This window comes from Somniosus microcephalus, chromosome 3 (assembly GCF_052327205.1).
Source record: "Somniosus microcephalus isolate GS21.2 chromosome 3, FLI_Smic_1.0, whole genome shotgun sequence".
In the NCBI taxonomy this organism is placed as follows: Eukaryota; Metazoa; Chordata; class Chondrichthyes; order Squaliformes; family Somniosidae; genus Somniosus; species Somniosus microcephalus.
In genome coordinates this window covers 254,932,896-254,956,821 of record NC_140989.1, presented here as the reverse complement: position 1 = coordinate 254,956,821, position 23,926 = coordinate 254,932,896, and the positions used below count along the sequence as shown (strand labels likewise).

Genomic DNA, 23,926 nt, shown 5'->3' with positions numbered 1-23,926 from the left:
GCTATCTAGTGATGTCTACTTGTGTGAGAAAGAGAGAGATTTTTGAGTTCAGCTGGGGTGGTGGACTCTTTTACTTACTTCCTCCCTCCCCTCTGTGTGGTCAGTTAGGCTGCGCATTTGCCGTCCTGGCTTGAACATGAATGGTCACTTTGGAGACGTATCTGAGTCACAGGTGCAAGGAACTGTTCCGGAGAAGGAGTCAACGGAGGGTGGAAAATTAGCAGGAAAAGGAAGAAAAGATAATCCATTGGCAAAGTGGCACCAGTTTCATGGTAAAGGATTTCATGAACTTTTGCAACTGACTTCCCTACAGTAAAAGTCTGTATTACAATGATTCGAATGTCATCTTCATGCTACTGGTACAGATAGAATAATAGTGATAAAACAGCTAGTATAATGTTGGGACTGTCCTTGGAGAATACTTGGATTGAGCAAGTGAATTACTTTGGATATTTTCAGATGGGGTGGAGGGAGGGCGGAGTGTGTAAGGGCCTACGCTCCACAGGATCACTACTGAACACAGTCGGGAGCCCCAGCCATCCAGCGAATGCCACTTGTTGGTGCTTCAGAATGTATCGGAGCCTCATTGGCTGTCACTTCCTGACCTCCTTCGGAATGTTGGAGTGCACCAGAATCGCAGATGGCGTAGGTCCCAGAATCAGCTGATGTTTGGTTCGCAGGGAGAGGGGGAGGGGATTTGGTCAGCCCGCCACACTCGCTGCTACCCAGCTCTCAGCGGCTCTGCTAAAGGTGACACGGTTGCCTCCAGTTTTCATAGAATCATGCAGCATAGAAGGAGGCCAGCTGGCCCATCGTGGCAGTGCCAGCGCTTTGAAAGAACTATTGAATTAGTCCCACTCCCCACTCTTTCCCCATAACCCTGCAAAATTTTACTTTGCAAGTATATATCTAATTCCCTTTTGCAAGTTACCATTGCATCTGCTTCCACCATCCTTTCACACTGTGTTCTAGATCATCATAACTTGCTGCGTTTATTAGACAAGCTTCTAATTTCCACCAAACCGCCCCCCAAACCCTGGATTTTTTTTGCCAATTATCTTAAATCTGTGTCCTCTGGTTAACAACCCTCTTGTCGCTTTCCTTATTTACGCCATCAAAACCTCTTCTAATTTTGACCGCCTATCAAATGGTCCCATAAAATCATCTTCGCTCCAAGGAGAACAATTCCAGCTTCTCCAGTCAAACTACTTTGTAATATTTTAAAGTGATAGATTGCTAACATATATACATGTATGGCACTGTGGCCAGAGGTCAGTTCCATTCATAAAATTACTGAAAGCAAAAATAAGTGAAACAAAAATCTTGGATAGTTGTGTTGTAAACATTCAAGTATACTCCATTTCATAGTTTGCAAGGTTTTTTTTTAATTATATAAAATGAGTTCTGATCACCTTGTCATATATGTTGTCGGTGACCTCACAATGGTGATTCTTGCAGTATAAACTGTAACCATGGAGAGTGTTTCTACTATGACGACACTCGGTAACAGATTGTTGTCACACAGCTGTATGTGATCTCAAGTCAAATGTGGAAACATACCAACTGATATAGACACCCACATGCGTGGACTTCTTGAGTTTTACTCTAAGTATCTCGGAAACAGTCGAAAGATAAAAGAAAGCATTTTTTTTCTCTCAAACACTTTTGATGTGTTGAGCAAAGTTAACTAACTGAAGCAGGGAGAAAGTGCGAATACGTGAGCAGAATCACGCGCGCTCGTTTGAAGAGATTTGAGGTAATTTCAAATGATTTTGTGTTGGCCAGAATTTGTAAAAATTGGAATTTTTGGTCCAATGAATCATTAAACTAAATAATGTAGTACAGTGCAGCTGATTAGAGGTTTCAGATGACTCCATGGGGGCATACGCATTTGCTGAATGTGTCAGAAATGCGGACTTTATTCCAGTGGGACTGCAAAAGAGGGCTTTGGGCCAATTTTTCTAGTCTGCGCGGTACTGACTAAATACTACCACATTGTGAGTCAGCAGGGTCGAGCCTCGCTCAGTAACTTATTCCCACCTGGGAATGCTGTTGATCGGGTACAGTCTGGTGGTGATCTTTGAATTGATTTTTCTTTTTAAACTTTGCCTGGAGGGTTGCCGGTTGAGTGTTTATTGAAGCCTATGTAATGTGACCTTGTAAGCAGTTCTATAATGGCTAAGGAAGAGAGGCTTTCTTGATGCAGCAAGTGAACCTTGGCTTCTCCCTTGGGTCATGTTTCCAGCACAGGCGTTTCAACACCACAGGCACTTGTTTCTTTTAGCAAAAGTAACTGCTTAAAACATTTTAAATTCTCATCCTTGTGTTCAAATCCCTCCATGGCCTCGTCCATCCCTATCTCTCTAACCTCCTGGAACTCTGCGTTCCACCAACTCCCACTTCCTTTGCCCCAGCATTGGTGGCCAAATTTTCAGAAGTCTAGGCCATAAGCTGTATAATTCCCTCCTTAAAAAAGGAGAGGTGTGGAGGTGTTTAAGAAGCTCAAAAAACCTACCTCTGACTAAGCTTTTAGCCACCTGCCCTAATGTCTCCTTCTTTGGCTCGGTATCAGTTTTTGTCTGATTACACTCCTGTGAAGTGCCATGTGACATCTTGCTACGTTAAAGGCACTATTTGAACATTGTAACAACTTCACTGTACAGCTGATGTCTCGTCATCGAAAATGAGCAGAACAAGAGCAGTTAAGTTGCCCTGCTAAGTAATGCTACGTGGTCACTAGTACTAAACGTGTAACTGAAAATTAGTGGCAATTTGACCATATCGGAGCATCTTATTAGACATCTTCAACTAGACCTGACTTTCGGATGTCTAAGCCTTAGTAATCTAACCCTCAGAGCCCAGACAACCAAGTATTCTTTGTGCTTCTATTTTATCATTTTCTTGGTTTGCCCTGTTTGAATTTTGTGATACTGAAGGTTTGTAAAGGTCTGGGTCTTTTTAAACACTCCTGCCTTATTGGTGGAGAAAGTCAAATCAGAACACCAAGATCTGTTCGTATAAGTATCTTCAGATGTGTACAAGATAATTTTATATGTGAGCCCTGTGGCTCCACCTGTGCAACCCACTCCCCCCCCCCAAAAAAAGGCAAAAACTTGAACACCATCACCTCCAAGTCACACACCGACTTGGCCATATATCGCCGTTCCTTCATTGTCGCTGGCTCAAAATCCTGGCGCCCCCTACCTGAGGACACTGGGAATACCTTCACCACACTGACTGCAGCAGCTCAAGAAGGCCCACCGCCACCTTCTCTAGGGCAACTAAGGATATGCAGTCAATGCCGGCCTTGCTAGTGGCACCCAAGAATTAATTAAAAATAAACAGCCTTAATCTATTAAGTTTAAAATTACAGCATTAGAAGTTGCCAAATTACCAATTGGAGTTCTATTTCTAAACATTTTGTTTACCCTATTGGAACAGTTACTGATTCTGCTTTGCACGTATATTTCCAGTGCTATAGCCTCGATTCTCCGAGCCTGGCTGGACCAGTGCTCCGAAGACTTCCGGGAAGTTCCGAATTACACGTGCCTCCAGAAATTACTCTCCTATCTGAAACAGACAATGTCAGGTTCTGATCATGAGCAACGGGCCCAGAACCTCCTCGAGCAGTTTCAGAAGCAAGAATTGGCAGAACGGGAGCTGGACAGTAAGAGAAATCCTTGTGTTGCAAACAAACAAAAGTTGCTTTAATTTTTTTAAAGGGTGTGGGTGGTGGTGGTGGTGGTCCCATTTTGATGATGGCTGTGAATGCAATTCTGGAGCATATTTTAAATTCATCCCTGAAAAATTATATTGCACCTTGCATGTGGAGTAAGATCAGATCTAGAACCACTTTTATTCCGAATCCCATTCCTTCAAAGAAAATCTGCTTTGGTTGCTGTATTGGAAATCCCCTCGAGTCAGGTGTTTATGCACCATTTAAACTATTAACGAAGAATAAAGGGGGAAAAGTTGGAATAATTTATTTATGACGAGCGTCAGAGTATGGAATGCTTTTACCACAAGTAACATCATTTAAGAGGGAATTGGGTAATCAGTGAAACAATATAAAAGGAGAAGGGACAGGGAAATGAGATGAATCCAGTTGAGAGTTAAGACCAGCACAGGCACCTTTGGCCAACTGGCTGCCTTCTATGTTGTAATTTCTGTGATTCAAAGTGAATCGTCTTTATAAATAGCTTGAATTGCTGCCAGCTAAATTGTTAACTCTGACTTGATGATAACTCAAAAGATACTGAGTATTTGAGGCACTATGAAAGACAAGATGGTCTAATTATACAATAGATTGTGATGGAATTATTCGGATTAGTACAATGTCATTTTGCCACTTAGTTCGTTCGTGATCTTTTAGACCAGTGTTGTCTAATAGAAATCAGCTACTAGCCACACCTGTGGCTACGGCAACACCGTTTTAGCCACATGCACTAATTTTAGTAGGAAACAAAGTACAGGAAACTTTGTTATCCGGAGGCTGTGTCCAGCAAGCTCGAGCCACCGGCAAAAATCAGGAGCCATTTTGTTAGGATTTTTTTCTTCTCGTGGCTTTTTTTTCCAACAGTCAGGCTCTGGAAAGTTTCTCTGAAGCTGTTGCTAAGCTACAGAGATGCTTCCAAGGTACGGGCTGACTGTTTAGAAGCTGTTGCTAAGCAACAGTGTTTGTTGTCAGATACGGAGATGAAAAGCTCCGTATGCTTCAACATTAACGCTGGTGTGTCTGGCAGTTTTGAGGGAACGGCAACAGCTCGGTGCCGGATAGCACAAAGTTTCCTGTATCTGCATATTCCAGAATTACCAATTGCATATATGCATGGACGGATGAAAGAATCCGTTTTGGATGCCTCATTATAACCATTCAGGAGTTCATCTGGTCATGATGCGTAAAACTTTTCCATTTTGAATGGAATTCTGAAGTAAACTAATCAGGACACCCACTGCATACCCATGAGTTCATGGAGAGTTTGCCACTCTGTCCAGGGTTTTGACGTTCAGTTGGGTTTCCTTTTGGATTTTTGAAATTACTTCAGAATTTATAGTACAGCTAAGTGGGCTAGAAAGAAATCACAAAATGAGTGCTGTGCTGACATTTACTGGAAGAGGCTCCTTTTTTGTGTTTTGTGCCAAATACTTATTTTCCACTCCTAACTTTCTGTAAAGACTAAATCTGTCAAGAATCACAGAGGCCTTTCCAGCATTCTCTCCCACTTCTGGTCAGAATCCAGGGCCAGGGAACGTTTACCACCTCTTCTCCACGCCTGCCACCCCCCCTCGAGGTTACATTATGGTCCAATTTCACCAAGCAGCGTTTATTGTGAGAGTCTGTGCAATTTTCTTTTTTAACTGTGGCTGCCAATGGTATTTTTGTTATGGTCTGTGACTTGCTGTATTATCAGGTTATTTTAAAACCAGAACTGTTAAGTCGGTTGTAAGATTTGTTCAGGCACAGATTAGCTCCCCATCCACTGTGTCTGCTTAATCGGGACACATCAATAAATAAAATGGTTTTCTTGTCAGTTGAGTGCTCCCATTAAAGAGGCTTTGACTGCAGTGTCATACAATATTACTTTTACCAAATCTAGGTAATAAATACAGATGTACAAAAACTGATTACCTTTTTAAACCAGTGCACAATTTCCAATCATGCAAGTTTGAGCCCCAGTGCATTTTGTTAGAGGTTAGAGGTTTTGGTTTTAAGTGCTGTGAACTTTGGGCACACAATAAATGTCTTTTCAATTGCACAGATAGTTACCATGGCAACCTCACTTTCAGCCTGGGAGAGGAAGGGGATGTAGAAATAGATGGAGTTGAAGAAAAACAGGATTTCCTCTCCTTCCCATCAGGCATAGTGGCACAGCAGCTGACGTATATGGATGCTGTAAGTAAACAAGAATTTGGAGCCATTTTGTCAGGGGCGATTGCCCAATTACTCTGAAGCATGATGTTTCCGTCTAAAGTAAGCATCCCAATCTCTCCTCACATCGTTAATACTATTAGTGCTGTGTCAGTCACTAGTTCACTTCACAATATGTAGCGTTCCAAGGCTTCAAAACATGTTGTTTGACATGTGACTTCAATATCAAGATTGGAATGTCCGTGTCAGTGAAAACTTCAACAGCCGCCTTTGTTTTTCGGAATATGAATGTCATGTGAAACAAGTAGCTTGGGAGAAGACTGTAAACCCCTTATTGTAACGTCCCGTATTGGGCTTCTGTACAATGGATAAGTAGTATTTCAGGATAAAAGCTGCAATGTTCAGAGCTGGGATAAAAATCCATAACAAATATTGAGCAGACCAGTGTAATTTTTTTTTTTTTTAATTTGCAAATAAAACCTGATTCCTGTGTGTGTGTGAGGGAAAAAAAGTTTGGTGGCAAACTTTGCATTTTGACACGTTATATCATTGTAATAAATTCAATCACTTGAGCGGGATATCATTGGGATTTTAATGGAATACAGTTGGCCGGGGTGTGAAACCAGCATTTTACCCGATCCAGTCAGTTTCCCGATGAACAGGTTAGGTTAAAATTACAACCCATGGTCTTCCCTCAAAACAAAAAAATAGTTTTATAAAAACTTAAAGTCTTTTAGAGTCTAACTTAGGAGTATAGTGTTATTGAAACTCTTTATGCAAGTCTTCTCACATTTCATAGGTTTTTGGGAGGGGGCGATTTTTTTTTTTTTATATATACAAAAAGTTATGCAAATTGAGCTCCTTCAGCCAAGGCCTGCTATCCACCTCTGCAAACATCGCTGGATTCAGGTAGCCAAGTACCTGCAGGTTTACCACCCTTAGCCCACTCCCCTTCCTCATTTACATGCTGCCCGTGGTGACATCATCCGCAGACATGGGGGTTAGCTTCCATATGTATGCTGACGATATCCAACTCTACCTCTCTGCCATCTCTCTCGACCCCCTCCACTGCCAATGTGCTGTTAGACTGAGGGGAGAAAAGTTTGCTGGCAAACTCTTTATTACAATGATATAACGTGTCAAAATACAATCAATCACTTGAGTGGGATATCATTGCGATTTTAATGGAATACAATCGGCTGGGGTGTGAAACTAGTTGTGCATGAGCCACGAATTTCCTCCTATTGAACATGGGGAAGCTCCCACCGGAAACTGTGTACCACTCCCCAACCACCATCTCTGGCAGAGCCAAACGGTCCGCACTCTCAGCGTCCTATTCAATCCCGTCACAAAGACCATTCAATTCCACCCTAACATTGCCTACCTTTGCTCATACTTCAGCCCATCTTCCACTAAAACCCTCATCCATGCCTTTGACACCTCCAGATTTGACTGTTCCAATGCTCTCCTGCCTGACCTCCCAGGAGCTCCTCCAAAACTCTGTTGTCCATATCCTATCCTGCACCAGGCCCCATTCGCCTATCATTCCTGTCCTCGTTGACCAACACTAGCTTCCGGTCTCTCAACACCTCCAGTTTAAAATGATCATCCTTGTGTTTAATCCCCCTTGGTTTGCCCCCTCCTATCCCTCTAACCTCTTTCACCCCCCTCCCAAACTCACCATTTCTCTAACTTTGGCCTCTTGTGCCTATGCCCCACGCTCTGGAATTTCCTCACTCAACATTTCCACCTCTCCATCTGCCTCTCCTCCCTTTATGACCCTCCTTAAAACCTACCTCTTTGACCAAGCTTTTGGTCACCCATCCTAATATCGCCTTCTTTGACTCGCCATCCATTTATGTCTGATTTTGTGTCTGTGAATCTAATGGAGATGGTTTTCTACATTGTAGTTGCTGTTGTTCTCTCTCATCTTGTTTTTGACCTCTCCCAAAGCTTCTGTTCAGGCAGTGATCTTAGTTTTCATTTCAAGACCATGTCTAACCACATATGTAGGATGCAGTGTTCCATTGCAATTAATTAAATTTAACAAATTATATTTAGTGATTATAGTTGGTGTTGCCAACATTTTAATTTTAGCATATGCAGTTTGTGAAAAGTATCTAGTCTGTTCAAAAATAATCTTTGATTTCACTGTGCACATTATATCTATGTGCTGCAAACCATGCCTTTCAGCTTTAACTGTGCTATTGCAAAGTAGTGAGGCTAATTGACCCTTAAATGCAGGATTATTTGTATTTGTTACTTCAGTGTTAAAGTGGTCCATGGTAATGGAAACCTCTTTAGTCTTAGCTTATTTTTTATTTCCGATCAGGAACTGTTCAAGAAAGTTGTCCCCCACCACTGCCTGGGTTACATGCGGGACAAAAAGGAAAACAAGCACCTGGCACCTACCATCCGGGCCACCATCGCCCAGTTCGACATTGTCACCAAATGTGTCATCAGCACCATATTGAGGGACAGGCAGCTGAAGCCACAGCAGCGAGCCAAAATTATCGAGAAGTGGATAGACATTGCCCAGGTAACGCATTGCTTATCCATTAAGCCTAGGTGAGAGGCCAAAGCCCCACAGTGTGGGAAGTCACCAAGGTTGAAGAGAAGCCTGTAAGCCAAGACCAAGCAGATCAGGACCAGATGATTAGGTGTTGCCAAGCTCGGGGTTTGAAAACTTACTAGATTGTAGGAAGAGAAGACCCGAGGGAGGGAGGTTTTCGAAGAGGAGTTGAAGGTTTCTGTAGAATGGCAAATCCTGGTCATTCATAATTTCTGTAGTTCTATAGTGCTGAGAGCTTGGCAGCTTAAATCAGTATAATTTATATTTCCTCAACAACAAGAAATTGTTGCTAGAAATTGTATCCCTTAGCTTTAAGTAACAGAGTAAACTGGTTAACAATCTCTCCTTAATTCCCAGTGCCTATTACTGTATTTGTTTTGTTGGCTCTTGTGCATTAGAGATCCCGTGGTCACATCGTAGTCAGGCATCGCTTAATTATACAAAATATGTGGCGTCCATGTGTCTGGATTTTAACAAAATGCTTCAGTGATCATCTTACATTTTTAAAAATGCAAAGCCATCGTTGGCTGGGCTCTGGGTCAAGACCTCTGCCCTGTCTAACTAAGTCGAAGCTTTATTCACTTTTGATTTCCTTCAGGAAAAATACAACGGCAGGACTTCTGAAGAGGAAGAGATTGGGGTTACATAGCTAACATTTCATGCCCTGAGTTAATGCCTGCATTTGAAGATTGACATTTTATAAAAGATACATATAATTTATGTGGAGGAAGAAAGCAAACTGATTTCAGGTTTTTAATTGCACTTCAAAAATGAAGTTGATTATCGGACATTGCATAGCATAGTTTGCCTTCCTCTCCAGCTGTAATTCATGTTTCTATTTTATTTTCAATTTTCTCCCTGCCTGCCCAAATGCTTGCTGATATATGATCCCATGCCCATAGGACTGCCCTCCAACATCTCACCTAAATGGCTGTTCGTTATATGTTTGCCCAAAGCACTCAATGTTGGCACGCTAACCAGTAGTTGGGAGGAAGGGAAGAAATCTCGTCCAAGACCGGGTCTGTCCTCGCCTGATACCTGTATAATATTTTGCCACAGGCTTGATTAGATAAAGGTCAGGAGTGGAAATCCTCACTGGTTTCTTTTCTCTCTTCCTCCGTAGGGCGAAGGGTATGGAGGGCACTCCCGTTGCTGTCCTGGCTGAGATTAGCTAGCTCTGTATCGACCGTCTTATTTTAGTCCACGTGTAGCTAATAAAAGTGCACTAGCTTTTCTGATTTGATATGCTTTTCTTTAGATTATTTTCTTGTGCTACAGGTCCTGCCCTTCTGCTCTTTTTATGTTGGTTATTAGTATTTATTATCCATTTATCGGCAGAATACAATGGGCAGGAAGACTTCCTCATATACCCCAACAGCACCTCCCCCGCCGCCCCCCCCCCCCCCCCAAAAAAAAGGTGCGTCCTGATCATTCATTCTGAAGCTCCCTTCAGTGTCCATGACCATGTAGGCCACCTGCCAAAAGTTGGCAAACGATGAGCTGAAAAGGTTGTCGTAGAGGAAAAATAAGTGAATAACAAGCTTTGAGTTCCCAAGAAATGTGAAAATGTTTTTCCATGAAATCTGTTTTTAATGCTGTTATTTTCACAGCTGACCCTTTTTTGGTAGAACAGTTCAAAGCCTGAGGTACCAAGAAACCAGGAGCCACTGATATTTACACAGTACTCTCTTGTTTTCCTAATAGGAATGCAGGATCATGAAGAATTTCTCCTCGCTCCGTGCCATTCTTTCAGCCATGAAGTCGAAGCCCATCTATAAATTGAAGAGGACTTGGGTTACTGTATCAAAGTAAGTTCCTTTTCCAAGATAGCCATGTAATATTTTTAATCAATATGGTGGTGATGAGTTGCAGATTCTACCCTGAGTGCCCTTGCACGGTGAGCTTCAGATCCCAGATTTGTTGGCAGGGCTACCAGAGGCACCATGTGTGCCCCTAACAGCTGGCTCAGTGCCAGAAGTCTGTCTTCCTTTGGCTAGAGAATGAGGAGTTGCTGAGCAGTTGTCTTCAGTAGAATAATAACTGTTCAACAGCTTAATTTTCAAACTCTCTTATTCCATTACTGATTGTCTAGTAGATGTAACTTGCCTCAAAATTCTCCCTCTGCGGATGTGCTGTGCTCGGTTTGTCAGATGGTGGTTTGTATGAGTATGTAAGATGGTGGTTTGTATGAGTTGCTAAAAGCGCAGAGATGATGCAGTCCTTCATCTTCCGAGGAAGTGTGCTTAAATTTTTTAAATCATGCGCCTGTAGTTTCATCCCTGTGATACAGACCGTTTGATCCTGCCCTGATTTTTAGGTTTCTCGCAGGTTTATCTTGCTGCCATGGGATTTGGTGAAGGGTAGCTAAGGCCATTCATTGCTTTTGGTTCTGCAAAGCTCTTAACCCCTGCACCACCTGCCTTTATTTTTGCTACCTGTTTCACGTCTGAACCCTTGACCGCAGTTAGTTAATCTGCCTCTATCCTCTCATGACTAATTTGTCTCATTCTCTTGACTAGGGACAGCATGTTGATGTTTAAAGAGCTTTCAGAAATAGTCTCCAATCGAAATAACCATCTGATCAGCCGAGAGCTGCTAATGAGGGTAAGATGTTGGACTTGGCCCAGTGTATCCATATTCGTGGTGTGGTCAGTGTTTTTTAAAAAAAAACTGATCGCTGAATGCACATGGGTGTTGTCAGCCAATCAAGCATTAGGGGGATAAGTGCACTGTGTACTAGGTGGTCTGGCTTGGCTCGATTCTTCAAAGCCTTGTGTTAGTCTTGATACATATAATGGAGGTGGATATTATAATTAACTTTTTTTAATAAATAAACTTCTAACTTGGGTATGATGCCAATGATGCAACCGTAGTAATGAACACTGAGAAAGAATCTATCTTGGAAATTTGAACTCTTCTAACAAAGTATAAAGTGGGATTTGTGCCAACATTTTTTCCTTTTTTGCTTTGCGCACTGGGAGGGCCTTGTAATTAAAACCCAAGGTGCAGCAACTTGCACATTTAATTAGTTCCCATAAGTAATTATTAGTTAAATTATCACCTGTTTTTCTTCCTTTTCCTTTTTTATTCTCAATGATGAGGATTAGTAGCTGCATGAGAACTGGGACATATTTATACTCAATAGCTTTGTTTGCCGAATATTTTAGATTGTAACTATCTTAATTTCATATAGTTTTGTACTAAAACAGTCATAAATTAGAGCATCTGGCATCATATTCAGCAAGTTTCATACCTCTATAGAGAGCCATATACTTCGAGAATGCTGATTATGCTCTCTGGGCCAAGACCCAGTTTAATAACTACTACTACTACTACTTCTCTCTGGTCTGCATGGCAAAAAATATGATGGTGTTTTTTGATGGTATTCCAGGAATATTCTGAAGGACAGCTAAGCATACCAAAGCTTTAGAGTTTCAAAAAAACAAACCTTACTGGGAATACACATTGGTCACATTTTGGATTTGGCAGGCAACACCTGGCTCTTGGTATCTTAAAGACCAAAACACATTCAATCAAATTGAGAGGTTTGAAAGGCTTGCCTGTTTTAAAGTGTGTGTTGCTTGGTTTGATTGTGCAATGCCCGGCAGTCGTTCAACAAAAAATAAGTTGATGTAACTTTTATTTGCTAGGTTTGGCAGTACGACAACAATTCAGTTCAGCTGAATTATATTTGTATTTTTTAAAAAAGAATATGATTCACCTCGAGCACATGGCACACGTTGTTTATTAGACTTCTAGGAATTGCAACAACTATATTCTTCTCCCCTCCTCCTCCTCCTCCTCCTCTCCTCTCTTGCCCCCTCCCCCCACCATCATTGTCACCACCAGTGATGTCTGCCGAGCTGTTTTCCATGCTTGGCTCCCTGAGGAGAAATTTTTTTCCCCCCTTGTTTAGGCCTCCCCTTTTTAAGCAAGTTATTCACCTTTATTGATTTGGATTAAAGTGTTCAATAGGGTTGGGGGAGGGGGGAAGCAAATCTAAGCAGATAGCGCAACTACTGGTACAGATGCTTTTGCTAGTGTTTAAGAAAATGGTAATATTCTAAAGATGGATGGCACCCATCGCTAGGGGACTGTACCTTACAATTCATAAATATGTATTTTAATCTTAAAGTCCTTCCTAAGTTTTACTTATTTCATTAAACTGACTGACAGCAAGGACTCTGAGCTGAAACAGGACTTCCAGGAGGCCTAAATTTGCTTCTGCATCTCCTATAATAGAATATTCATGCGTGTTTAAAATAGAATGGCCAGCACAGTAGTCACGAACATCAAGTAAAATCCCACATTCGTGAAATGGCCTCTCTGCCAGTTGTAGCGACTGTTCAGTGCATCTTGTGCTGTTTTAGGGAACATTGAACCAACTGCCCTGTGCATACAATATAACATCCGCTGGTATGTTTATCATTACCATAAGATACCAAGAAGCCATTGTTTTTGGCCCCTGTCAGAAGCTCCCTCCCTTGCTCAGTCTGAACCGGACTGTGAAAAACCTTAGCATCCTGTTTCACCCAGAGCTGAACATCTCATCCTCTCCATCACCAAAACCACTTTTGTCTAGCCTCCATAAATTTAAATGTGGTTCACACTTGGCAGCCAGTACCCAGTCTTGCTAGTCGATCACTCCCCTCACTGACCTAAGTTGGCTCTCTTTTACCCCAATGCACTGAACTTAAAGTACTCATTTCAAACCTCTCTACAGCCTTGCCTCACCTATCTCTGAAACTTCCTACCGCCCCCCCCGTATCACCTCCCAACCCTTCACCCAGCTCTACTCTTTTTATTCACCCCCTCCCTTCACTGCACCATTTGGTGGCAGAGCCTTTGGTTGCTTCAGCCCAACTTTGGAACTCCTCCTTAATTTCCTGCACCTCTCCACTTCAAAAACCTTCTGAAAACTCATCTTTTCAGCCAAGTTATCAGTCATCACTCCTAACTCTCTCATTATGGCCATTCCTTTTATCTGGTTCATTCCTCCACTTGCTAAGTGATTAATTAGACCTGGTGTTGGTTAATTATAAAAATCTTGGTGCTCATTGTTTGTAGAACAGAAAATTGTCAAAGCATGGGTTTTCTGTTTAATTCCTAATCGATTTCAGATATAGTCAAAGCATTTTTGTTCTGTATTTGAAGAGGACTAACTGCAGTATTTTTATTAGGAGGTCATGATTCTGAGTTCTAAAAGCATAAATCTGTCAGACTCTCCATTTTCTGAACTCTAATAAGATCTCTTGTCCTGACTGACTACCTTGCCATCAAGGTGCTTGCCTCAGAATTTCCCCTATCCTATGCCACCACATCGGTCTCTTGCTCCCTGTCCACCTTTCGTTATCCTTGGGCATATTCTAATGGAAGACTAAATTGGGTACACAATAGCAGCCTTTCTATTGAATGGTTTTTATTTTTAGCACACGGTATTGAATATTGAACCAATTTCTATCTGGGGTGAATCCGAAAGTAGCTTATTTTTGTAGTTGCAAATGTGCACCATGAAGGATGGTTCCTCTTGTGAGTTTCTTTAAAGAATATATAGGCGAAAATGCAAATTCAAATGATGTAACTGTTTAGTAAAGGTTTCTCCTGTAATAATATGTAAAAGGAATATTGATGCATTGCTCATGATTTCTGTAAAGTCTGTGGGTTGTATATTGAATTAATACACAGACTACAAGAGTAACTTAAAACAGGACTTTACTATTCGAAGGTCAGGGCGAATCTGCCCAATAAATCCTGACACCGCACTTATATACCGGTGTGGTCACCGTCGGTATTACAGTATACAGCAGCCAACAAAATAGTGCCATACCTAAAATAGTTCTCTTAAAGGTAGACTGTTACATACAATAGTTCTCTTAAAGGTAGAACAGTTACATACACCACAATCCTCCCTTTTTAGCTTACAACATACTATTTCCCATTAACATAACATATATATAACTTTATACAAAACTTTATACAAAACAAAGAGAGAGAGCGCGACGGGGGGAAGAGAGAGAGCGCGACTGGGGGAAGAGAGAGCGCGACGGGGGAAGAGAGAGAGCGCGACGGGGGGAAGAGAGAGAGCGCGACGGGGGGAAGAGAGAGAGCGCGACGGGGGGAAGAGAGAGAGCGCGACGGGGGGAAGAGAGAGAGCGCGACGGGGGGAAGAGGGAGAGCGCGACGGGGGGGAAGAGAGCGCGCGACGGGGGGGAAGAGAGAGAGCGCGACGGGGGAAGAGAGAGAGAGCGACGGGGGGAAAGAGAGAGAGCGCGACGGGGGGAAAGAGAGAGCGCGACGGGGGGAAAGAGAGCGCGCGACGGGGGGGAAGAGAGAGAGCGCGACGGGGGGGAAGAGAGAGAGCGCGACGGGGGGGAAGAGAGAGAACGCGACGGGGGGGAAGAGAGAGAGCGCGACGGGGGGGGGGGGGAAGGTGGCCCGATGGACCCCTGCGAAGGAAGGAAGAAGGTAAGCTCTCCCACCCCTTTACTCTTTCCCTCCCTGTCCCGCCCCTTCACTCTTTTTCCCTCCCTCACCCTCTCTCTCCCTCCCCCGTCTCTCCCTGCTTTACTCTCCCTCCCCCTCTCCTCACGCTCTCCCTCCCTCACCCTCTCTCCCTCCCCGTCTCTCCCTGCTTTACTCTCACCCTCCCTCCCCCCCTCTCCCTGCCCTCCCCCCTCTCGCTCCCCTCCCCCCACCCTCCCTCCCTCCCCCCACCCTCTCTCCCCTCCCCCCACCCTCTCGCTCCCCCACCCTCTCTCGCTCCCCCACCCTCTCGCTCCCCCCACCCTCTCCCCCCTCCCCCCACCCTCCCTCGCTCTCTCCCCTCCCCCACCCTCTCTCCCCTCCCCCCACCCTCTCTCCGCTCCCCTCCCCCTCTCTCTCTTCTCCCCCACCCCCTCTCTCTTCTCCCCCACCCTCTCTCTCTCTCTCTCTCTCCCCCACGATTTCCCGAGGCTCTCTCTTCCCCCCCCCCCCGCGATTTCCCGAGGCTCTCCCCCCCGCGATTTCCCGAGGCTCTCCCCCCCCCCTCCGCGATTTCCCGAGGCTCTCCCCCCCGCGATTTCCCGAGGCTCTCTCCCCCCCGCCCCCCGTGATTTCCCGAGGCTCTCCCCCCCGCGATTTCCCGAGGCTCTCCCCCCCCCCCGCGATTTCCCGAGGCTCTCCACCCCCCCCCACCGCGATTTCCCAAGGCTCTCCCCACCGCGATTTCCCGAGGCTCTCCCCCCCCCCGCGATTTCCCGAGGCTCTCTCCCCCCCGCGATTTCCCGAGGCTTTCCCCCCCCCCCGCGATTTCCCGAGGCCCTCCCCCCACCCCCCGCGATTTCCCGAGGCTCTCCCCCCCCCCCCGCGATTTCCCGAGGCTCTCCACCCCCCCCCCGCGATTTCCCGAGGCTCTCCGCCCCCCCCCGCGATTTCCCGAGGCTCTCCCCCCCCCCGCGATTTCCCGAGGCTCTCCCCCACCCCCCCCCCGCGATTTCCCGAGGCTCTCCCCCCCCCCCCCGCGATTTCCCGAGGCTCTCCCCCACCGCCCCCCCGCGATTTCCCGAGGCTCTCCTCCCCCCCCCCCGCGATTTCCCGAGGCTCTCCCCCCCCCCCCGCGATTTCCCGAGGCTCTCTCCCCCCCGCGATTTCCCGAGGCTCTCTCCCCCCCCATGATTTCCCGAGGCTCTCTCCCCCCCCATGATTTCCCGAGGCTCTCTCCCCCCCCATGATTTCCCGAGGCTCTCTCCCCCCGCGATTTCCCGAGGCTCTCTCCCCCCCCATGATTTCCCGAGGCTCTCTCCCCCCCATGATTTCCCGAGGCTCTCCCCCCCGCGATTTCCCGAGGCTCTCTCCCCCCCGCGATTTCCCGAGGCTCTCTCCCCCCCATGATTTCCCGAGGCTCTCCCCCCCGCGATTTCCCGAGGCTCTCTCCCCCCCGCGATTTCCCGAGGCTCTCTCCCCCCCCGCGATTTCCCGAGGCTCTCTCCCCCCCGCGATTTCCCGAGGCTCTCTCCCCCCCGCGATTTCCCGAGGCTCTCTCCCCCCCGCGATTTCCCGAGGCTCTCTCCCCCCCATGATTTCCCGAGGCTCTCCCCCCCCGCGATTTCCCGAGGCTCTCTCCCCCCCGCGATTTCCCGAGGCTCTCTCTCCCCCCCGCGATTTCCCGAGGCTCTCTCCCCCCGCGATTTCCCGAGGCTCTCCCCCCCCCCGCGATTTCCCGAGGCTCTCTCCCCCCCCGCGATTTCCCGAGGCTCTCTCCCCCCCGCGATTTCCCGAGGCTCTCTCCCCCCCATGATTTCCCGAGGCTCTCTCCCCCCCCCCGCGATTTCCCGAGGCTCTCTCCCCCCCGCGATTTCCCGAGGCTCTCTCCCCCTGCCCCCGCGATTTCCCGAGGCTCTCTCCCCCCCCATGATTTCCCGAGGCTCTCTCCCCCCCGCGATTTCCCGAGGCTCTCTCCGCCCCCCGCGATTTCCCGAGGCTCTCTCCGCCCCCCGCGATTTCCCGAGGCTCTCTCCGCCCCCCGCGATTTCCCGAGGCTCTCTCCGCCCCCCGCGATTTCCCGAGGCTCTCTCCCCCCGCTGTTTCCCGAGGCTCTCTCCCCCCCTGCCCCCCGCGATTTCCCGAGGCTCTCTCCCCCCGCGATTTCCCAAGGCTCTCCCCACCCCCCCCCCCCGCGATTTCCCAAGGCTCCCCCCCGCGCGATCTCACGAGGCTTTGTGCTGGCATCACGGGGGCTGTGCGCATGCGTGCCGGCGTCAAGGCGGCTGCGCAACGGCCGTGCGCATGCGTGTTTGCCGTTTAAAAAAAAAAATCCAGAGCGGGCTCTCGCGGGCGGGCGGCGCATGCGCGGTCAGTGCCAGCGGCGCGAGGCGGCCCGCGGGGAGTAGGCAGGGAAACCCCGCGGGCTGGCGGCCGTTAGAGCGGGGAGTAGGCAGGGAAACCCCGCGGGCTGGCGGCCGTTAGAGCGGCTCACTTCGGGCCCCGACACCGTCAAACCTGAGAGGGGGAAGTAGAGAGGGAAGAGGAGAAGGAGAGAGAGGGAGGAGGAGAAGGAGAGAGAGAGAGGGAAGAGAGAGAGATAGAGAAATTTTTGGAGCTTCAGGCCTGCCTGCAGCGGGCCTGGAGACCAGCACCGAGTCCCCCCTGCGCGAGGGTGAGGAGGAGGGAGGGGGGGGGTTGCTAAACACAATATAAAACTGAAATAAATTGTTAATTAATTCCCTAACACATAATTCAAATATTTACCTTAGTTCCCTAACACACACAAAGTGTGGGGGAAAAAATTGTGGAAAATCAAGATGGCGGCCACTCACCTCGGTTCAGAAGGATAAGGCCCGCCCACACATGCACCGATTGGTCGACCGGTCAGGTCACCGAAGCGTAGGATTGGTCAATCGTCGAGTCGCTCGACACTCAACTGTAGGAAGACCTCGACGTCACACGGTCGCTAATGAGATGCTAATGAGCGGAACGCTGAACGTTTTTGGGATACCGCGGGCGGGATTTTTGTCCGGCCGAAATGTAAATAGGCCGATGACCGGTCCGGAATCGCAAGCTTTCTTTTGAGGCGACGCGCGCGTCGGTACGCTCTGTAACTTCCAAACGCATCGAGACCAGGCGGACAGACAGACAGACAGACAGACAGAAGAGCCGCTTTATATATATAGATATACATTTTCAAATCATCTTTTCACTTGTATAACTTGATGTGTGCACAATAAGCAAGAATGGGCAATGCCATTTATAACCCCTAACGTGTGGAAGAGCTCCCAACTTTCAAATGAAAAAATGACACAAAGATTGAGATTGGTTAATGCAGCACGGACAAGGGATCAAACTCCGAACCCTCCTGGTCTATATGGGTCTAGCTTTGTATCCCACAATATCATTCTGTATTTAAATGGCCACATTGTTCTGGTTGCAAATTGATTTCGTTGCATACTAAGGAGGAGGAGTTAAGTATGGGGGTAGTATGTTTTAGAAATGTGGTGCTTAACTCATTCAAAATGGGTTGAACAAATTTGCCTCTACTTTATAGGGTGTGATGCAAGGAACTGTGCTCTACCTTGGCACTTTCTTGACTGATCTGATAATGTTGGACACCGCTTTTCCAGATTATGTTGAAGTAAGTTTGTTCATGTTTTACCACATGTTGGGATTCTTCCTTGCTGATGGTTGCTATAGTTACCATATCAATGCAAGTTGCTTGAAGATGAGAATCAAAGTGACAATGAAACCACTAATGTGATTGATCAAAGTCGTACATTAGAGAAATACATGCATGGCTTAGGTAATTTGATGTTTTGTGCTGTGAATCAAACAGTTTGTGAATGAAGACGCATGGAAATTACTATGCAGCTGATTATGAATATATATTTTTTTCCATATCCTGAAAAAAAAATTGTCTGTATAAATTGCATGTTCTTATTGTGTGCAGGTAATTTTCTGTTAATTGGATATAAGACACCATTTCATTCTCAACTACCTGCTCACTTGTGTAGTCAACTTGATATTGACAAATTTGACTGCACAGAAGGACTTGGTGTGTTGTACAAGATAATGACCCGGCAGTACATTTCTTACATCCATTGGTATTGTACACGTGATTGAGTCTTGACCCCATACTAATTTGGAACCAAGTTTACATGACTTGCATTTCACCCCTGACCATCCAAGTCCATAATCTTGCACAATCCAACCTTTTTACAAGTCAAATTAATGGGTTTTTTCTCCTTGTTTGTCTCCTATAGGGTGGTTTTATCAACTTTGAAAAGAGACGAAGGGTTTGTATGAATTATTACACTTTACAAAAATTTCAAAAATGTATGTGGGCGGGGGTTGTGGGTAGATAGATCAGCCACTACTTTTATACTCAATTTCTTTCAAATATTATCTTTAATAAAGGATCCACAGAAAAGAAACGTTATCAGTTTGTTATGGTTCTAAAATATGTGCTTGATGTTTTTTAAAAAGATCTGTCTTCGAGGTACTGCCTTGAGAGGAATAGTGGCCTGAAATTATCCTTAGATAATTTGTATCAGAATTCATCCCTTAGCTGCCACATCAGTGCTGTTTTCACAATGCAGTGAGACTTGGAGGCATAATTTACTCTGTTGTAGGAACGGAGGTTCCTATCAAAAAGACTGAGTTCGACTCAGGTAATTAAATTAATGAACTTTAATGAAAACAAACGAGCTTAAACTGGAAACTGCTAGGACACATCAATAACAGGTCTATTCTCCTTGAGGGCTCCACGAGGACTGATCCCCTGATCAGGAGAGTGACGTCATGACGTTCTTCCTGCCGTTGGGGCATCACGTGACTGACGGCATGACGTCATCACGTGCTGTAAAGGTAACTGGCATTGTACAGTCAAACAGTGTAATTAAAGGTACAGGCACAGACAGTAACTACATTGCTGTTGAAGGAATTATGTACAACCGCTCTGAGTCCTTTGGTAGCTCCGCCACATGCGCCCCCCAGAATTGTCTTTAACAGAAAAGGTGAGGCGAGGAGGAGGCCTGATGAGCCTGTCCAATCGACTTCGATACCCTGGTAGAGGAAGTTGACGACCAGTGGACGCGTTGGCAGTCTGTGGCGGATGAGCAGGTGCGGCGAGCGCAGATGGGTTGTCAGGCAGCTTTGGTTGATCAGGTGCGGCGGCTACGGGCGGTCGGCCACGTTTGGGTGGTTGAGCGACTACGACAGGGTGGTCCAGGTCCAGGTGAGCCGGCTTCAAGCGGTCCACCGAGATGTGATCTGGTTTCCCTCCGACGTCGACCAAAAAGGATTTGTCACCCGGTTCGATGACGCGGAAAGGACCAGTGTAAGGAGGCTTGAGCGGATCCCGGTGAGCGTCGTGTCGGATGAAGACATACTCCGCAGTCTTCAGTCCCGGTGGCACGTAGGAGGTCTGCAAACCGTGATTGGACGTAGGTATCGGGGCAAAGCATCTGGCCACTTCTTGGTGGCGAACGAGTTGCCGGGAGGCGGACCATGGCTCTGTGGGCGAAGGGAGGAAATCTCCTGGTACCTGGAGCAGCTGGCCATAGACTAGTTCAGCTGAAGACGATTGTCGATCATCTTTGGGCGCTGTACGGAGACCCAACAGGACCCATGGGAATCTGTCCACCCATCCTGCGCCTTGAAGACTGGCCCGAAGAGAGGCTTTAAGCGACCTGTGGAATCGCTCGCAAAGGCCGTTTGCCTGCGGATGATAGGTGGTGGTGCGATGAAGCTTGGTACCGAGCTCCTGAGCCACAGCATTCCAAAGATCCGAGGAAAACTGTGGCCCGCGGTCAGAAGAGATGTCCGCCGGTACTCCGAAACGGGCGACCCAACAGGAGATGAAAGCTCTAGCGACGTCCGCTGACGTGGTGGAAACCAAAGGAATTGCCTCTGGCCACCTAGTGGTGCGGTCCACTGTGGTAAGGAGATGAGTATAACCCCGAGAAGGCGGAAGCGGCCCCACGAGGTCCACATGCACGTGGTGGAAATGATGCTCCGGAACAGTAAATGCAGCTACTGGAGCCTTGACATGACGCTGGACTTTGGCCTTCTGGCATACGACGCAGGTATTAGCCCAGTCACGGACATCGATGTGCATCCCCTTCCAGACAAACTTGGCTGACATGAGTCGTTGCGAAGCCTTCATCCCTGGGTGCGACAACCCGTGTATGGCATCAGAAACCCTCCGGCGCCATGCGACTGGCACTATGGGACGAGGAACGCCCATGGAAACGTCGCAAAGAGCGTGACACCTGCGTCCTGGAAGACGACGTCGGTCGCTTGGAAGCTGGAGGGAACGGTTCGATATGATTGGACCTCCGAATCCGAAACCTGATCTTTCGCCATGAGGGCGTAGTCGACCCCCAGGTGCACCGCGTGGACCGTCTCACGGGAGAGGCAATCTGCCACCAGGTTGTCCTTACCAGGCACATGTTGAATGTCCGTAGTAAATTCGGAAATGAATGTCAAGTGACGTTGTTGACGAGCGAACCACGGTTCGGTGGTCTTGGCCATGGCGAACATAAGGGGTTTGTGGTCGACAAAAGCCGTGAAGGGGCGCCCCTCCAATAAAAACCGGAAATGGCGAATGGCGAGGAAAAGGGCCAGTAGTTCCCTATCGAAGGTGCTGTACTTTTTTTCATTTGTTCGCAATTGACGGCTGAAAAACGCCAGCGGTTGCCACGTGCCTTGACCCATTGCTCTTGCACCGCACCGATGGTGTAGTCTGACGCGTTGGTGGTAAGGGCGATAGTAGCACCTGGAAGTGGGTGTGCCAGCATGGTTGCGTTGGCCAAAGCGCTCTTGGTGTCACCGAATGCCTGGATCATTTCAGCTGTCCAGCTGATTGGGTCTTTACCGGACTTGCCCTTGAGGGCCCCGAAGAAGGGTTGCATGAGTTGAGCCGTCTTGGGGATGAAACGGTGGTAGAAGTTGACCATCCCCAGGAACTCCTGCAAGGCCTTGACTGTCGACGGCCGTGGGAAAGAAGTAACCGCCTCAACCTTCGTCACCAAAGGTACGGCGCCGTCCGATGTTATGCGGTGTCCCAGGAAGTCGATTTGTCGCAGGCCGAACTGGCACTTGGCAGGGTTGATGATTAAACTGCGTTGACTGAGGCGCGTAAAGAGGGAATGCAAATGGGAGATGTGCTCCTCCTTGCTGGCACTGGCGATGAGTATGTCGTCAAGGTAGATGAAAAGGAAACGCAGGTCCTGAAGAACGGAGTCCATTAAACGCTGGAACGCCTGTGCTGCGTTCTTTAAGCCAAACGGCATCCGCAGGAACTCGGAGGCCAAAAGGGGCGATGACAGCGGTTTTCGGGACGTCTTGTGGGTGCACTGGAACCTGGTGATATCCACGGACGAGGTCGACTTTAGAGAAGATAGTATTGCCCGCCAAGTGGACCGAGAAGTCCTGGATATGCAGGATCGAGTACCGATCCGGAGTGGTGGCGTCGTTGAGGCGTCGGTAGTCACCGCATGGCCGCCAGCCGCCGCCTGGTTTCGGCACGATGTGGAGAGGCGAAGACCAGGGACTGTTCGATCGCCTAATGATGCCGAGCCGCTCCATTGTGGCGAACTCCGCCTTCGCAGCTGCAAGCTTGCCGGGTTCGAGCCTTCTAGCCCGCGCATAAACCGGGGAGCCAGTAGTGGTGATGTGATGTTCAACAGCACGGTGGCATAGTGGTTAGCACTGTTGCCTCACAGCGCCAGGGACCCGGGTTCGAATCCGGCCTCGGGTGACTGTCTGTGTGGAGTTTGCACATTCTCCCCGTGTTTGCGTGGGTTTCCTCCGGGTGCTCCGGTTTCCTCCCACAGTCCAAAGATGTGCGGGTTAGGTTGATTGGCCATGATAAATTGACCCTTAGTGTTAGGGGGTTAAATACGTGGGGTTACGGGGATAGGGTGGGATATGTGTTGGTGTAGGGGTTACGGGGATCGGGTGGGATATGTGTCGGTGCAGGCTCGATGGGCCGAAATGGCCTCTATCTGCACTGTGGGGTTTCTGTGATCTGTGATCTGTGATCTGTGATCTGTGACCATGTTTCATCGCTGAAGAGGAGAAGGTGGGCCTTGTCAGCTCCGGAAACTCCCCGAGGAGCCGCATGAAGTCATCTGGAGGAGGAAAAGCACAGGCAATGGAATGCGCCATGGAGGTACCGTGGAAGCACGGGATCGAGTGGAAGGTGGCCGCATTGATCAGCCGGCGGTGTCGGACATCGACTAGCAGGCTGTTGGCACACAGAAAATCTGCCCCTAGGATAGGCTGCGAGACTGTAGCCATGACGAAATCCCAAAAGAAGCGCTGACCGCCGAAACAGACTTCGACCTGCCGCTTCTGGAACGTTCGAATAGCTGCGCCATTAGCCGCTACGAGGGAAAAACCGAGGTTCCCAGTCTGCGTGTCGAGCTTCGACGCAGGTAGAATGCTACACTGCGCCCCGGTGTCACAATAGGAAACGGCGGCCCGAGAGGGAATCGGTGATATAGAGGAGTTTCCCCGTAGAACCGACAGCCATCACCACCGTGGAACGCCCGTTAGATTTGGTCATCCGTCACCAGGGACGCCGCCTGCGCCTTTTTTTTTGCGAAAAACTGCAGGGGGAACGGCAGCATCGTGCTTTCGCGCCAAACCGGGTGTGGTAGGAGCACCAGCCCGCTGTAGGAGAAGCCGGGACCACGTCTGTGGGGGGTGGGCGCCTCGTGGCCACACAACACTGCTGGGTAACCGTGAAAATCTTATCGGCTTTGGCCGCAAGCTTGGCGCAGTCAGTAATGTTGGAGCTGGCCAGGGCAGCCTGAACCTGTTCAGGCAGTTGGTAGAGGAAAAGCTCCCGGAAGATTCAGCACCCAAGAGCGTGAGCATTTGGCTCATGAGGTCGGACGGTTTGGAGTCCCCGAGGCCGGGCAGTGTGATGAGCCGGCGAGCATGCTCCGACTTTGTTAGCCCGAAAACCTGAAGGAACTGCGCCTTAACTGCATCATACTTGCTGT

General features: G+C 47.9%; 1 protein-coding gene across 1 annotated transcript in view; it reads left to right on the top strand.

Moving 5' to 3' along the window:
• Positions 1-1,547: 1,547 nt before the first annotated feature.
• The window catches only part of LOC147121851 (ral guanine nucleotide dissociation stimulator-like 1), a 164,627-nt gene continuing 142,248 nt past the window's right edge, over positions 1,548-23,926 (top strand). The window contains exons 1-6 of the mRNA XM_085982356.1: positions 1,548-1,756; positions 3,474-3,667; positions 5,760-5,893; positions 8,202-8,408; positions 10,146-10,249; positions 10,961-11,045. Of these exons, the coding sequence (XP_085838482.1) occupies positions 3,583-3,667; positions 5,760-5,893; positions 8,202-8,408; positions 10,146-10,249; positions 10,961-11,045 (615 nt within the window). The 5' untranslated portion in view covers positions 1,548-1,756; positions 3,474-3,582. The remainder of the gene's footprint in view (positions 1,757-3,473; positions 3,668-5,759; positions 5,894-8,201; positions 8,409-10,145; positions 10,250-10,960; positions 11,046-23,926) is intronic.